Genomic DNA, 16,376 nt, shown 5'->3' with positions numbered 1-16,376 from the left:
CGTGGTGCTGCAGAGCGGCTTGGGGAATGTGTCGGCCTCGTTGAGAACGTCCGGTCCGAAATTCAGGAAATCAGTGGTGCTCCGGGTTAGTTCTTTTTTCACCACATAGCTCAGGGTGCAGGCTCCACAAGGGGTCACATTGGCAGCACATTAGGGGCTATCTGTGGGGGGGGGGCTCTTCTCCTCAATGTGCCCGGCTGGAGCGAAGCGACGCCGAGGTGGTGCTAGGTCATCTCTGCGCCCCCTGGTGGGCGACTATATTATTTTAGAGCTGGGCCTGCTGCCCTTCATTGAAACTGCTAGTGTACATATTACGCTATAGTAAAGGAATTGTACTACTTTTTATAAGTAGTATTGTTGAAGAAATCCTGCTGATCACTTATATGGCGCTGTTATTAGAGACATTTCTCTTGGAGGGGCAGAAGAAGCTAATTTCCAAGGGTGCAAGTTAAATACTTAAGCCTATAGTTCATTTATGGTGCTGCTGTTTCTTGGGAATTCATCCCAAAATAGATCTTGCATAATTCACTGAAGAATCGCGGTCATTTGTTTGTCTTAAGTTTTATTGAGAGCAGTGAAATGCTCAGAAGATTGGTGTGTGCTGATGGCTGACACGGGCTCAGGCTTATGTACTTCCAGTATTTTGATAGTGGCTGTTTTTAAGGTCCTTTTTAGTGTGGGCTATTAGGTGGCACTTAAGCACCACCTATAAACCAAAACGAATTCATTGGAGTATAGGTGGGAGGGGATGGCATGTAACGAGGGACACAGTGTGTGGGTGTTTGCTTATTTACCCACCCATTGACTGTCCATGGCTACGCTAATTCTTATGATCATTCCCGCCCAATACCTGCCCATCACCTCCCCAAACACACCCTCCCGGGATCTCTTTGAGCTTTGTTCTAGCAAGCAGTAGCCTTCCTGTGTTCTTTTGAGGCATTCCACTGAGAGTTATTGGCTTAATTGCAGCTGTAAATGGCTACTGGTGTAATACAAGTGCATTAACCAAGTGTGCCTTCAGCCACTTCATTCATATCCCTACCATGCATTCAAGTCATTTTAAAACAAGCAAGAACAAAGTCAATGGTTTTGGCTTAAGGTTTTAGGCAGGTCTTTGCCAAATACTGCCATCATATGCCCAGCTAATCACTGTGATTTTATGGCCAGGAAGTACTGTTAAGTTAGTGCCTAGCAAATGCCTATCCCGTAACTACATAAAAGCCCGAACTGTTGGCGTTGCCAATGCTTGTGAATATTGTCGGTTGTGAACCATCTCCCGAGTGGCCGTCCATGTACCCACTCTGACCCTGGGCAGGTGCTCTGCTTTGGAGAATTGTAGATGTAAGTTTGTTTTTTGTTGGTATTTGCTCACGAGTGTAATCGGCGGCGCGCTCATCCTGAGCAGCGTGTTCTAAGCCGCTGTTGCACGCTGCATGCCCTGCATGTTAATCGCCGCTCGATTATTCTTTCCAATCTGCTAGAGAGCACTTAGAAGGCGAGCGATCATGTAATTAAAGTGTGCCAGCCTCCCTGTATGTCGCAATGAAATGCCTTGGCGCACGCCATGACCTTTTCAGTTTCACTTGATTTCAGTTCTCTCGTCCAAAGAGCGAAGGGTTGAAATGACTTCTTTCCTCCTTGGCTCTCATCCCTCCCCTGGGGAAGAAATTACGGGCCTCGCCTCTCTGTGTGTACTTAAATGCCATTAGGCCACAGTACTTTTAATCTGCTGCTCTTCCTAAATAGGCCGTCCCCTTTCAAGGACAATGACATCTATTGTTAGATACATGCTTAGCAAACTGGTGAAGAATACACAACTTGCAGGTGCATTTTCCAGTGGGCCTTGAGTCAGTAGTACATGTATTTGCTGTTTGGCAAAGTGTGTTGCCTGCTGATTAGCGAGTCACTTAGTTTGGCATTGGGTTTCTTCAGGCTTGATTTGCCCGATGGCATTGTAACACTTGACCCTACTGAATGCAATGGATTTATCATGCGATTTAAATTAGATATATTGAAAAGATATAAGATTAAAAAGTGTTGTCTGATGTATTTTACTTTTAGTACATTTTGATTTTGGATTTTTGTTTATATGCTGTGGAATTGTTTTATTTTATTGAGATGCAAAATGAACTTTGTATGGAATTAGAGGATGCAAATAGTTCTAATTGCTATTTAATGTTTTGAATGTTGAACAGTATAAAGGTTTAGTATAAACCATATCACACAATATAATAAAAGGCCAGATGAATGTTTGTCCAATGCAGTCATGCGCAGTACAGACTGCCTGCTTCATCTGTAGTCACTGCTAGAGGGAGCTGTTGCCTTAAGAAATGTATTAGGCCAGCACAACCAAATATGTCACATAACGTATTAACACTCTGACAACGTCTCTCTTTACGCACTTTGGCCTGTGAACAGGTGCTTTCACACTATGATACTTAATTTAAAAAAAATGTATACAGTGTGTGTGTGTGTATATGTATATATATACATAATATGGTGCATTATAAAGACATGCAATAATGTGGGCAATTCTTCCTCCGTTAATACATTCTACTTGTGAAGTAGGCATTTCTAGAGGTGATTACAATAGAATCAGGTTGCAGAGGACATCAAGGAATTATTTCGGCCACGTTTCTTGGGGATGCCTTAATGTTCTGGGCTAATTACATGTTCTCCATATGGTATAATCAAAGATGAAGCTATGTGATGGAATCAATATGCTGATGTTGCTTCGAAAGCACTGCCAGGAGCAAAGTTTAAAGTTCTGCATGCACAGGGAATAATACACTGCGTGTTGAGGGATTGGCAAGGTATTGTCAACCCTTTGGCCGACTATCTCAAAAGTGGGTTTGCATGTCAGGATATGCGTCTCCAAAGGGTCATTTGATTGGCTGCACAATGTTGTTCTGGTACTTGAGTTTATTTATATTTCTCATCATTCATAGTCTCCCACCTGACCAGAGACAATGATGGGTTTATATGTCTTGTTGTTTCTAGGACGTATAGTTCTGGAGCCGTGGTTTGGCGTGTCTGTTACTGAGGATCAATAGCCAATAGCATCCTGTTATGTATCCCATGTACTTGGCTAAGTAACCCCGATTCAGAGAAACAAAGCAATCGAAATATAAATGGGCAATTCTAAACTGCATTGTAGCCTGGCACCAAGGAAGATGATCTATATATCTGAAGAGGGCTCTAGGGAACTCTGGAGATTTACTGGTAGACCTCTGCACCTTGGGCCTCTTTCGTGTGGTAAACGATTTTAATTCCACAGTGAAAACGGTTGGGCTTGCTGAAAATGTGTAATTTGGGGCCACTCTGAAAATGATTTCCCTTTTTGGGTTCCCAGTACACCCCTGCATCTGAAGGCTCAATTTTGATGATTGTAGATTGATGAAAATTCGTATCTAGGTTCCATCATATGATGAACTCGTGTGCATGCACACTTCTGCTGGTGTCCTTCCCCTTTATAGACATCTAGGACAATATTGTCTAGAATTTTGTTACTTTTACTGCAACACACACCTCTTATAAGGCAATCTAGCACAGGGGTCTGCAACCTGCTGCTCCCCAGATGTTATGGACTTTAACCTCTGTGATCTTTCATCACAAACTATTCTGGTTAGGACTGATGGGAGTTGTAATCCAAAAGATCAGAGAATCAAAGGTTGCAGATCCCTTATCTAGCAAAATCCACACTTCAGTAAAAAAAAAAACCTACAAATGTACCATGCACAACATATAGCAGGGAAGTCACATTGTGTTGTGCTCAGAAAAAGCCATTGCATGCTTTTCCTTGGTCTGTAGTTGGAAGTTAGGAGATGGTGAAGTCCGAGCCTCATGGAAGATTTTAAGGTAGTCTTGCTCATAGACCTCACCCCCATGGAATATCTGCCTGTGTCATATGTTGTATACAATGCAAAGGTCCAGCTTGTGTTGCTCATTTTAGTATACAGTTTGATGCACCACTTTTCACTCCTTCTTCCCCAGTTCGTATTTAGTAGGATCAGGCACTCTCGTATGAGAATCCCTCTCTTCTGATATTGGGATTACTGTGGCTATTTGCCAGTCATGTTGGTAAGGGAGTTGGATTGCCATATCCGGTATTGAGGGAATGACATCTGGCACTGGAAATTAAAATGTAAGCGGCGAGTGTCATTTATATAGCCTTATAGTCTGAGGGAGAGTTACTATCGCAGGATAATGACCTGCCACCAAGTTAGGCCTGAGGCAAAGCCGAGGGCCATACATTTGGGAAGGGTCATCATCCCAAGTGATTTATGCAGTAAATCGGTAACAGAGTTAGTAAATTAAATGCGGTTTTATTTTGTAGTATTGAAATAACATTTGTCCTCATTAATTTAGCATTTTAATTGCAACGTTTGTTCAACTGAAACAGGTTTAGCATGCGCATGCATTTAGTGTCATGTAAAAGTATACCATTTCTCTGTAAGGCAGAGAAAGCATTTGCTCTTGTGTTTTCTGTCTTTTTCATGTGTTAAATAGGGTGTTGCAGCAAAAAAAAGGTCCTCCCAGAAACGAGTTGTCTTGAAAAAAAAACTTGCCTGGGAATTGCATTGTTGTGTCCCTGTCTGTTTGTAAGACAGAATGTTCAGTATGCATTTAATACCAGTAGTTAATGACTGCACTCTAAATATTCCGATTGGATCAATAATGATCTCCATGTGCCATAAGGGTATCACATGCCAGTATTCATTAGTCAGTAATCATTAAATTGGACTAAATGGATTTAAACATTGGAATGGAACTATCATGAGTTGGGGAGACTGTCCCAGAGGGAGGTGTGGTCGGTCAAAAACACAAGATAACACCAGCTTCTGCTGCAGTATAGTATATTACTGTATAGGATTTTGGCCCACACTAAAACCTCCAAAACACAATTCACGAGTAGGTTGGTTAATAGAAGTATTTCTAAGATGGATGGCGCACTAGCTGCATTGTTGTAGTGTTCAGTCTACTCCTAAAGCAGTCGCATTCTGTTTTGCTCTTTTTTACGCTATGCTAGACGGGGATCATAAAGAGAAAAGATGTACTTCAAAGTAGTGTAGCTTGGGGGGCAGAAGGTAAGAAAGCCTGCAAGCAGAAACAGGTACGAAATCAGTGCATGCACTGAAAGATAGTGGGTTCCTGTATTGAGTTATTAATTCAGTTCTCTGCACCTGGATTGGTTCAATCACTTGACTTATTCTAAAGCTTGTGAAGATGTTCAGAACCGAGTTTGAGAGACAAAATCATACGTCAATTTATTTTGCATTTTTGGAGCGCTCCCACAACCCGACGGCATCGAGGCACTGTTACAGGAATATGTCTTAGTTGCGTATTTATAACACGCTTAATATCCGGAGGTTTCTAAGCGCGAACCCGTGGATCGAACCTGTGTTGCTTCGTGTCGTCTTGTTTCCAAGGCGAGCACGTTGCCACTGAGCTATCCTCCCGGGACAATTGATTGGTAGTAATAGATACAATCCAATGTGTAGCAGGTTCTGCACTTGGTGTACTGACATTCTCGACCCATTAATGACCCCATTTATATAATACATAGAATAGCATGATTAAATACACTGAACAGTTATGTTTTTAACGTCCTATGAGTACTCCATTGCAATCAGTTGCTTCTGGGTAGATTTCCATGTTCCAATTTGCTTTTCTTGCTTCACCTTTTAGCTTGCCGTCCCATTAATCGCTCACAGCCCAAATTCGTTTCTCGTGCCAGCAATCGCCAATTCACAAAAAGAGTACTAGTACTAGTTCTGTCTGCCAAAGCAATTGCTATTTTCCTGCAATGGAATATACATTGTTATTGTGTAATATTTAGACCACTGCCCATTGAATTGCCAGATATTTCACAGAGCTTCGGGGCCAGAACAATGTCAGTGGTTTGCTGCTTTGGAAATGATTGAGGGGAATGTATGCCACTTAATGGTTTTGTTGTTCTAAGCAAGTTCGATTTGCATCTGCAGTTGTGCCAAAATGGACAGGGGTAATATGAAGTGGGCATCCAGTTTTTTTACTGCATAAAACCCATTGCAGAGTTTTTATCGCTATTATTTTACAGATATGCATACCTATCAATGCAGCAACTAGGTTTGGATACTAGCGAGGCTCAAGTCGAGAGTGCACGTGGGTGGGCGAATTCCGCCCACTTTTTTCAGATGGGCCGACGTCGTCGCCCTTTGTATTTTAGCGGTTGTGTGTAAAATTACAACATTGGAATATTTGCCGACCTGGGGATTTGAACCACAATTCAGGTTCACAGGCCGGGCACTTCGCCACTACACCATATTACCTGATGACAAATAGCATACGACTAAAGTTGAAATGACATATTTTGGGACTGCATGTTCCAGGGAAAACTTTGAAATAAATTCTTGGAATTTAGAACATACACACACACCTCTTAACATTTTCAAACAATATGAGCAGAAAATATCCTTTCATTGTTTTGGTGTGTTGATTTTATGAAAGTCGAATGCCGTTCATCCTGTGCAATTTGTATGGTTATGGAAAGCCAATTGAAGGACATTTACATAATTCACCTTTATATGCTAATTTCTGGTGACGCCACATCCCACTGCGTATGTTAGAGTCCCTCCACTTTCTTTTTAGAACTTGACCCCTAGATGCCTGGGTACTGTGAGGGTGATGGCCAACCCCCACATTTGGTGGGCATAAATTGGCAAAAAAATGTGCGGTAAAAAAATCTGTGGTGAAAAATGGATCTATGGGCCCATGAATTGACTACTTTTCATGCATGTATGGACTGGGTACACGGCTTAAACGTTTGCTCTGGGTCAATTTGTGTTCTTGCGTAATGTGCTTTATGCTGCATTTAATGATCATGCCTGCCAACGCTCAATATTTCTATGTCTGCTTTTTTCCCCAGCTTGTCGGTGGCGAGTTTGACCTAGAGATGAACTTTATAATTCAGGATGCAGAGAGCATAACTTGCATGTCGGAGCTCTTGGAGCACTGTGACGTGACCTGCCAGGCGGAAATCTGGAGCATGTTCACCGCCATCCTCCGCAAGAGCGTTCGAAACCTACAGACCAGCACAGAAGTTGGCCTCATCGAGCAGGTGCTCTTGAAAATGAGCACAGTGGATGACATGATCGCAGGTATGAATTGGTGAAAGGTCGACGGTGGATAACACCAAGATCTTTCCTGTCTTCAGTGTTCCAGATGCTCTGTAGATACATGCTTTAGTAATTAATATTGCCCATTATCTTGCTTCACCATTTAAGCTGCTTTCAAAATTGGAAAAGTTTGTTATAAATCCAGTGAGGATTTGTAATGTGGCCCATTTCCTGTTGTACAATGTATCAACTAAATGTATTTATTTTCTATTTTTTTTTATTTATGCTTTTGGCTAATTCAAGCCTTTTACATGACATATTACAAACAATGCAATCAATACACATTATTCATAAAGAACACACTTAGAAAAGTTCAATCTAATGATCCATTTAAAACCAGTAATTCATTCTGGTAAGTCCAGCCTTCATATGCTTTGATAAACTGCCAACATTCAGGGTCTTGCCTGTTCTATGGTCAGTCTGGTTTTAACCATAGTCCATTTATGAAAGGCCGCAGCCGCCACCTTGAGTGGTTCTGCAGAAAAGAGCGTGGACCAAAATTAATTGGATGTATGGCCCACAGAGGTTTCTGTGAAAGACTCATAGCCCCTTTCATACAGAGTTCCCAATCCGGCACAGCACGTCAATAGTGCCTGCTAGTTTCTAGCTGTACCCCACAAATGCGACATCATTTCAACTCTTGTTCCTTGATCCAAGCCCCTTCCTGTACTGGCAATATATTCAACCTCAGAGGACAAATCATCAAAGGGATAAGCTACAGTATTTGGTCAGGTAGCTGCAGGGCTCATGTCATTGGAAACTCATGGTGAACTCTATGTAGCATTTGCGATGTGTCAATCCGTCAATGGTCCCAACCCGATCCCACAACGAGCACTTCCTTAGTTCATGTAGGAAGACCCCAGGCTCCAACATGTCTTCCACTTGGAGGCCTATGTCTCTTAAGTGACTGTATTTTTCAGGCTGCAATATGCTAAATTACCTGTCCTAAGATTAGCATACTCCACGAATAGCTGTAAGAAGCGGTTCAGACTAACACCAGACCCGCCTTCCATGATCTTCATGTACAGCCGAGTACCTCATATTCCACTGAGTAGCAATAGAGGTCAACCCCAGCTCCATTCTCAGAGCTTCAGCCGGCACTGACTGTGGAACACCTACGATTGACCTCAAGAGCTTACCCTCTATATTGATCAACCATTTAGTGTTGACACCCAGCATGACTTCAGCACCATATAACAAAGTGGGAATGGCAGGTTATTGTGGCCTAATGTGTAACAAATATTTGTCATCCCAAGTATAACTTGTGCCCCAATGTTTATGCTTGAAGTCAGATTTTCTGGTAATGGGTAACTGGTACACCTTATAGGAAGTACATTTTGACTAAGTGAATTTGTACGCTCAAAGTTGAGGTACATACAGTAAAAGTACGGCAAGTGGAATTTAAAAAAATTGGTAAGTTACCAAACAAAAAGTTTGGGGTTTCTGGTAAATGGAAAAAATGTTTATTGCATGCTGATGTGTAAATTGAATTACAAAAGGTTGTCATATGGAGTAGGCATATTCTTTCTCTTGTTCTTTCCTGTCCATCTAATTGTTATGAGTGATGGCGTGGCAAGTTCCCAGCGGTGTCATTTCTGACCTTTGTGTACCAGGTTGAGGCGTGCATTGTCCCCCATTCTGGTATTGGTGCTGTATACAAAAGACGTATCGAGTGCAGCAATTGCAGATTAATTTGCCACAAAACTAACTTCTTCCACAAGCGGTCTCGGTCCAGAGAATCAAATGCTGCTATGTAATCAACAAAACACATATAAAGGGCCCACCAATGCCATAATAGGCATCAGCGAAACCCAGAGGCAATGCCCACATAGCTAACACCGTGGACCACCCTCTCCTAAAGCCAAGTTGGTGAGGCTGTGGGATTTGTTGCCTGTCTGCCTGCTGAGAGAGCAGTTTTAACAGCACGGTGGCAAATACCTTGCTGCTGGAATCTAGCATAGCTAGTAATCTTAAATTCTGTAGATAGTTATACGAAAACCTTTTGTGCACAGGGATTAAAATTGACAGACATCAACTTTCGGGAATTTTACCACTGCCCGATATGTCTATCAACATTACATGTAAAACCTCTACCCAGAACTGTGGGTTTGCCTTTAGTAAAACGTTTGGCAATCCATCAGGGCCCGAGACGATTTTAGTTCTCTTGATGGGGTCAACGATGTCACTACTCATGCAATCCGTGATATTCCCCTCAATACTAGCATGTCTACCAACGGTTTGATTCAAGGAACCCTTTGATTTTCGCACAGTAGTTTAGTGTAGAGTTTTATTCTTATTAAAAAATGTGGCTCTATCTTTTATTTTTTCATAATAAACTAATCCATAAGGGCCCGAGAGCTTTGGCAAAACGAACTTCAAATTGTATGTGTCTCGTTATAATCTCTAGATAGGTTACTGACAGGCACATTTGTTTAATTTCTTGTCAATCTTCCCAGGATTAAACTACCTGTGAATGTATTCTTACCTTAGCTCTGTTCATGCACATTGTATTCTTAGCAAATATCAAAAGTTCAGGGGCAGTGTGTGCCCCTAGATTCTGCGTGTCTATCCATATTTATGATTACAAAAGTGCCCACATGTAAAGGGCATATGTCTTATAAAGGGAAAACATAATACTTGTCTCTTTTAACAATGTAGTTTGACCGATACATTATAGCAATGCATTATTTACCGTGCCACATATTTTTAAGATACACTTTATTTAACATGGTAGAAATTACTCTAGAAGTCGTCAGGGTGGGACTGGCGCATAAAATTGTCTCTGGCACCAATGAAAAAGTGGGCCACAGTTGCAAATGGCAACTCATTCCTTTTGTGACAGACTGTATGAATAATACCAAAGGGGGAACTTTTTGATAAAATATGATGCAAATTGTGCATTTTAAAGAAGATGTATTCAGTAACACTGGTCAAAACTACTAGCCGCATAGTGAAGTAACTCATCAAAATGGCCCACATTGACCACAAAAACTGGCCCACACTAGCATTTTGCATTTTTGGTTCGAGCATTGCCCTAGCGCCCTATCGGTCTGTCCGAACCTGGAAGTCGTACAGAAATAATATTAAGTGTGGTAAGTAGTATTGAATATTAATAGATCGTCTGCCTCTTCTCTCTTCTATCCAATGTGTATCTATCACCATGTTTGCCTGCATTCCCCAATCTACTATCTCTTCTCCATCTTCATTCCACTATGGTTTAAGAGGTTCCCCCTAACCTTCTTTTGTACATCTTTTTTTTTCCTTTCCTCTTTGGTAGAGATTTGGTGTTTTGTCGTTTTTATTTTCTCTTCCATAATATTTGTGCTTTGGGGTAACGTGTTTGCTTTTAGTCACATTGTGGGGTGCCTGTTATATTCTTCGGTAAGAATGCACTATATATTGCCCGATTTAGGAGCTTGTTACTTGAGCCAGGGTACTTCATTGATTGCAGGACAGCATAGTGTGTGGAATATACTCCTGGTGCCTTAATTCACCATTTTGTTTGTGTTTAGAATGGAACACTGCATGTTCTCGGTGCTTAAAATCAAACCCAGCAGTATCATAGCGGCCCAAACCAGTCTGATTTACACCTTGTAAAGTCCTTTGTGTCATCTACTCCAAAGCTATTTATATAGCGAGGAAAGATGGCATTTGATACAACTGTGACCGATTTAGCAGAGCCACTGCTCTTTACCCTAGTGGTTGACCACAACATGTGGAGGGCCGTAAATCCCCTGTCACAACTTCCTGCATTTATTCTGTTGGCCAGGTTCAATTATAGATCAGGAAGATGCGAATTTATGTGATTAACCTTTTCCTGAACATATACCCTGCAGGACGGAGGGATACACTTCTAGAAGAATAGCTGGATCCACTCCTAGTTGGAGGGAACCAGGCTATTTAAACTTGGGCTTGGACGGAGTGGTTACCCCAGCCCTGAGTAAATCGGATCAGCAGGCCCTGAGAGGACTAGCCCCAGAAACCATTAAAGGAAAGATGCGCCCCCTCTCCGGGAGAATACAAACTAACTGCAATAGGTTGCCTGTCTGCGATCTCTCATGAAGGTGGGGAAATCCTGCAGAAGGGCATCCGCCCTAAACACTCTCCTCTTGAAGATTGGGCAGTGCTACTTCAGGGCCTCCTATTTCAGTATCGGATAGTTGGACGCCATTCACCTTGTTTGGATGGAGTCATTGCTCCAAGTCTTTCGCATCGCTCTCGCCAGGTTGGGAGGTGAGCATGGAGACGGGGAGGATAAAGGCTGAAAGTCCTCATGAAATCAGGGAGATGACGGACTGTGTCTGTGTGCAGGGATGCACTTGGAGCACCACAGAGCGAGCATACAATACTGGAATGTAGAATCCCAGGATTGGAGTTAGTCAGAAAGAAGGGCCCTAGTCGTTGCTTGAGGTGTAATGTAGTAGTGGTTGGACTGGGAGATCCAGAGCTCCACATGGCTAGGCCGAAGGTATATTCAGGGCACATGCCATTGTCAAGATCCTTACGGCAATTTAGTGTGGACATCATGCTTCCGCATAGAAGAAGATATTCTAGTGCAAATGGATCTCCAAAGTTAAGTTGTAGGTGTGAGGACACTGGCTCAGTAGTTAATTAGCTCCCTGTTTTTCAGCCCAGGGCACATGTGGTGGATTTGTATCTAGTGGGCAGATTCTCCCTAAAATTTGAAAAAGTCTGGATCTCCAGTAAATGGATTCTGCCATTAAAGTCGGATCTGCTAAACAGTCTCACTTTCAGACCACTCTGTGTTTTACAAACAAGTGTATTGCATTGTAGTTGTATTCTAGTTGGCATTTATATAGAGACATTTACCATTATTATAGTCTCAGTGTGCTGGTGGTGGGAACGCCCTCAGGGACCGAAGTCCAAAATGCTGGGAATCTGGAGGTTGATTTAAATGCCTGCGCACATTTGGCCACAAGGCTTAGCACAGGTTGGCAAGCTCAAGTAAGGAGCAACCCACGAGGTTGGCCATTGGCTATTTAATTGAACATACTAACAACCATAGATAAGACACCCCTTGTATCATGAAATTGGCTGGCCAGAAGCATGTTAGCAGGAATGGAGCTTCATTTTTAGAAAGTGCTCTGGCAAATGTGTTTACTAAAATGTGTAAACCCATTTTTGGTTGTCAAATCTACTACAGAAGTGGCAGCAGTCTACACATTTGAGAGGCATTCCTACCTACTACAGACATCCACATGATTCTGTACTTGGATGTCTATACCACATTTTCTCTACATTTTGCATTTGTCTTCTTCGGTTACCTTCAAAGGGATTCCATTTTACGCTAAGCAGGTTTCAGTTGTCATGTGAATCCCTAAGGCCTGGTGGCAGCTTGATTACAAATATATATATAAGCTGTATCTGCTTTGTTGTAGTGGCCTATGTGTGCATACAGGTGTACATGGCTAAAACCAACTGATGTCATTTTATAGTGAAACTGGTTTCTAGTTACACGTGCCACAGTCAGAGTTTTTGTGTATCAGAGATGGAGGCTTCTCCCCCAGGTGGGATTACCTTAGCGCAGATGCTCTTTTGTCCTCTCCATTGGAAGGCTTGACGCTTTCCAAAGAGGACTTTTTATATCCCCAGGATTTAAGAAGGGTCCAGTGCTTCAGAGTATACCGTGCCAGCACAATGGGGATATCACACAAGGTAGATAATGAATGGGATATCTTAATTGTGAGGTAAACTGGGGAAAAGGCCAAGGGGGCACAGCCTGGGAGAGAAGTTACAAACTGGAGAGGGAATAGTTGGATCTTCCTTACTTCCTGTGCACCCCATCACTTCCTGCACACAAAACACTCTGGGACTGACATCCCCAGGCAAGGACTCTCATCACTACAGCCTGGATTGGCCCCTTATAGAAGGATGCAACATATACCAGTCAGCTGTGATAGCATTACTTTATAAGAGGCTGAAAGCGGATTATACTGTAACCTTATTGGCGTGCAGACTGGCCAAAGCCCTCAGCCACTGAGATGAAGAAATCGTTCTCCAGGGAAGAAGCAAGATCTCCCCACACCTCCCTTCCCACTTCAGAGGAATGAGGACCTGCTTGGAAAGGCTGCCTGCCTGTTGAGACACTGGTCTCCAGGACTCTGCCCGACTGGAGGTGGCACACCTGCAAGTATTCTTAGTCAGTGTTACCAGCTAGGAAGGCCAGAAGATGGACTTGCCTATGCTCCGAGACACAGTGCAGGCTCTCGCAGCACACCAATGAACTAATCTCTTGGAAAGATAGACTAATGATTGTTCCACAGTCGGATGCGCTGTCATATTACTTTCAACATGGTCATGACCAGTAATGTACTGATCCTATTTTGACAAACAACATGAAATTAATTAAAATATTTCTTTAATTCAATTCAAGGTCAAGTTCAAATATCTGCAAAATCTGCAGAGTCAAATGCCAACACGTGTTTCGACCTCACAGGTCTTTCTCAAGGCAAAGCTCTGCTCCAAATAATAATCAACATTCCATTGTGTATATAGAATACCGAACAGTCCCCAATAATTCAAATATGTATAACCCCCAATTCAGATTAGGGTCAAATGATACAGGGAAAACATCAAACATTACCAAAAATTATATATATATATTAATATAAACATATACATTACCCAACCAGGTTGAAATATTATTGAATATAGCGACGCGTAATCAGCAACACATATAAAGAAAACAAATGTGATAAAGACATAGATCAGAATTGCCATTGACAATTGAAAATTCATTGATTACATATCATATAATAACAAAATCACCTAATATCCATGTGTGCCACCGTTTGGAGCCCAGTGTTACCAGCCACATGTGTCATGTAACCACAGCCGTTGCAGATATTTGAACTTGACCTTGAATTGAATTAAAGAAATATTTTAATTAATTTCATGTTGTTTGTCAAAATAGGATCAGTACATTACTGGTCATGACCATGTTGAAAGTAATATGACAGCGCATCCGACTGTGGAACAATCATTAGTCTATGTGTTCTGATAAGTGGAAAAGAGGTGTACACCTGTTCCCACGGGTGCTGCAGTCTCCCCTTTTAGGGCAACTAATTTATCGGTTTTGTTGAATCATATTAGCTCAAGCGCTTCCGCATACCTGGAACACCTCTCAGGATTAGTCTTAGCTCTTGGAAAGATAGATTGGCTGGAGCACTCTTATCCAGGCTCTGCCTACTGGAATTGACAGCCTTACAAGTGCTAGCCGAGAACCTTCCTGATTGAGAAGTGCAAAAGGATGCTCCTTTTCTCACAGAACCCACACAGAGCCTCACTTCACACTTGGAAGAAAAAATAAAAACGAAAACTGCATGTCACTCAACAATTCCAAACCTCTTTGAGCCCATGCGAGCCACGTGGACCCAGACATCACATGCCTGTCGTAAGATTATTTGTGGCAAGTGCCGTTGCTGCTTGTTGAACCACATGCATATTGGACCCAGTCAACCAGCTCACCAACCTTATGCTGTATTGATGCTTCAAAGTTCCCAGATACTTTGATCAATGCTGTGGAGCGCAAGGAACAAGACTTACATTTGAACATTGCTACAAAGACAACTGACATTATATGCCTGTGTTTGTACACACCGTGCCCCTTTCAAACAAAGGTCTGCATATTCTGTGTATTTCATCATTGTCGTGGATTATTAGTGTGTTTATTAATTTGCCTGTTCGTTTAGTTGGATTAACATCTTGTATTTTACAGAACATCAATTAAACATTTTATTGCTGTTTTGGAGGCTTCTTTGCTGTCTCGCCCACCCTCTTGAGGAGTATAGATTGCACTTGGCCTATGCTACCTAAAAAGGCCAAAGGACATGTACCTTTTCATGTTCTGCCTGTTTCACCTTTGATTATGTTCACTGCTGTGTTAGTAGCAATGTGGGGCTGAGCAGGAGTTTAGCAATCAATACTTATCACTGTACTCTTGCAGAGCAGTATTCACTTCATCACAACAGCCACTCCATATTCCAGGCATTGTCATTAGTTGCTAGACGTGTGTGCGAGACCGTTTTTATTGACTACCTTTACTGTCACCTTGATAGCAACGGCCTTTTTAGCCTCTGCTGAGTGTTTGTTTTTAATGTTCTTAAGATTTTAGATACTTTTATATTCTCACACTTCTAATGGGCTACAAAAGGGGACTTTTTGCTTTTCCGTGTAACTGCTAGGAGATGCAAGTCTGTCTCAAACCCAAAACCTGCAAAATGATCAGGGCAGTGTAATGGAGAACAGGAATTTCTGAAATCAATAGTCTTCACTTTAGAGGGAAATACAAAAAGACAATGGGCCTCATTAGGACCCTGGCGTTGATGGTATAAACGGTGCCAGTAAGGCACCGGCACCGTTCATACCGTCCCACCGCATTACGAGTTTTGCTCGCAGGTTCCTGACAGCCCGCCATGTCTTACCTGGCGGGCTTTGCGGCACCCGCGAGCATAACTCGTAATTGCGCCGGAACCGTTCTCAACGGTGCTGGTGCAACCAAGCTCCCCACCCCCATTCTGCCCTGTTGGGCAGAATGGGGATCGGGAGCCCAGCAATACCGTCACGCGCAAATGGGCAATTACCAGCCCATTCATCTCGTAATGGGCCGGTTATTGCCCAATCGCGGGAGGCGGTGCCGGTAGGGAGCATGGCGGTAGCCGTGCCTGCCATACAGGCACGGCTACCGCCATGCTCGTAATGAGGCCCAATGTGGTGTCTGTGTTTTTGCGAATAGTAGAATTCTTGTAGAAAACGTTGTTTATCGCACAGCTTCAGTATATTACAATACAAGGTTTTGAATACAAAATTGTGTAGTTGCAAAGAGGTACTGTGATTTGTAAAACCGAATATATGAAGTTATTTTATAAGAATACTAAAGCATTAGAAACATTTTTAGTTTGCATTTCCCCATCTGTGTGCTCTGAGCTCTTCTCCCATTTCTAAGCACTGGAATAACACTGCGTGTACAAATACACCGAGCTATCTTAAAGGTAAACATGTTGCACCATGGTACCTGAGGCTAGCAATCTCTCTAATACACAAACCTCCAATGATGTTCACAACTGTAGCATTAAGACCATCCTAACAAATGCATTATGTGGCAAAAAAAATGCAGCGCTCAAAGCACAACTTCTTTCAGAAGTCCCACCCTCTTGCTAAATAGAATTTCTGGTCTAGTCCTCGTGTATTGGCCTGGCA

At 42.4% G+C, this 16,376-nt stretch overlaps 1 protein-coding gene across 6 annotated transcripts in view; it reads left to right on the top strand.

Annotated features, from left to right (window-relative positions):
* Positions 1–16,376, top strand: part of NBEA (neurobeachin) — a 2,584,133-nt gene that overhangs the window by 288,094 nt on the left and 2,279,663 nt on the right. For all 6 annotated transcript variants that reach the window (XM_069640609.1, XM_069640605.1, XM_069640608.1 and 3 more), the window contains exon 2: positions 6,908–7,139. In XM_069640609.1, the coding sequence (XP_069496710.1) occupies positions 6,908–7,139 (232 nt within the window). The remainder of the gene's footprint in view (positions 1–6,907; positions 7,140–16,376) is intronic.

Source organism: Ambystoma mexicanum, chromosome 7q, assembly GCF_040938575.1.
Source record: "Ambystoma mexicanum isolate Mex_15411 chromosome 7q, UKY_AmexF1_1, whole genome shotgun sequence".
NCBI classification, from domain to species: Eukaryota; Metazoa; Chordata; class Amphibia; order Caudata; family Ambystomatidae; genus Ambystoma; species Ambystoma mexicanum.
Note: the sequence above shows the minus strand (reverse complement) of the source record. Positions and strands in the feature narration are given on the sequence as shown.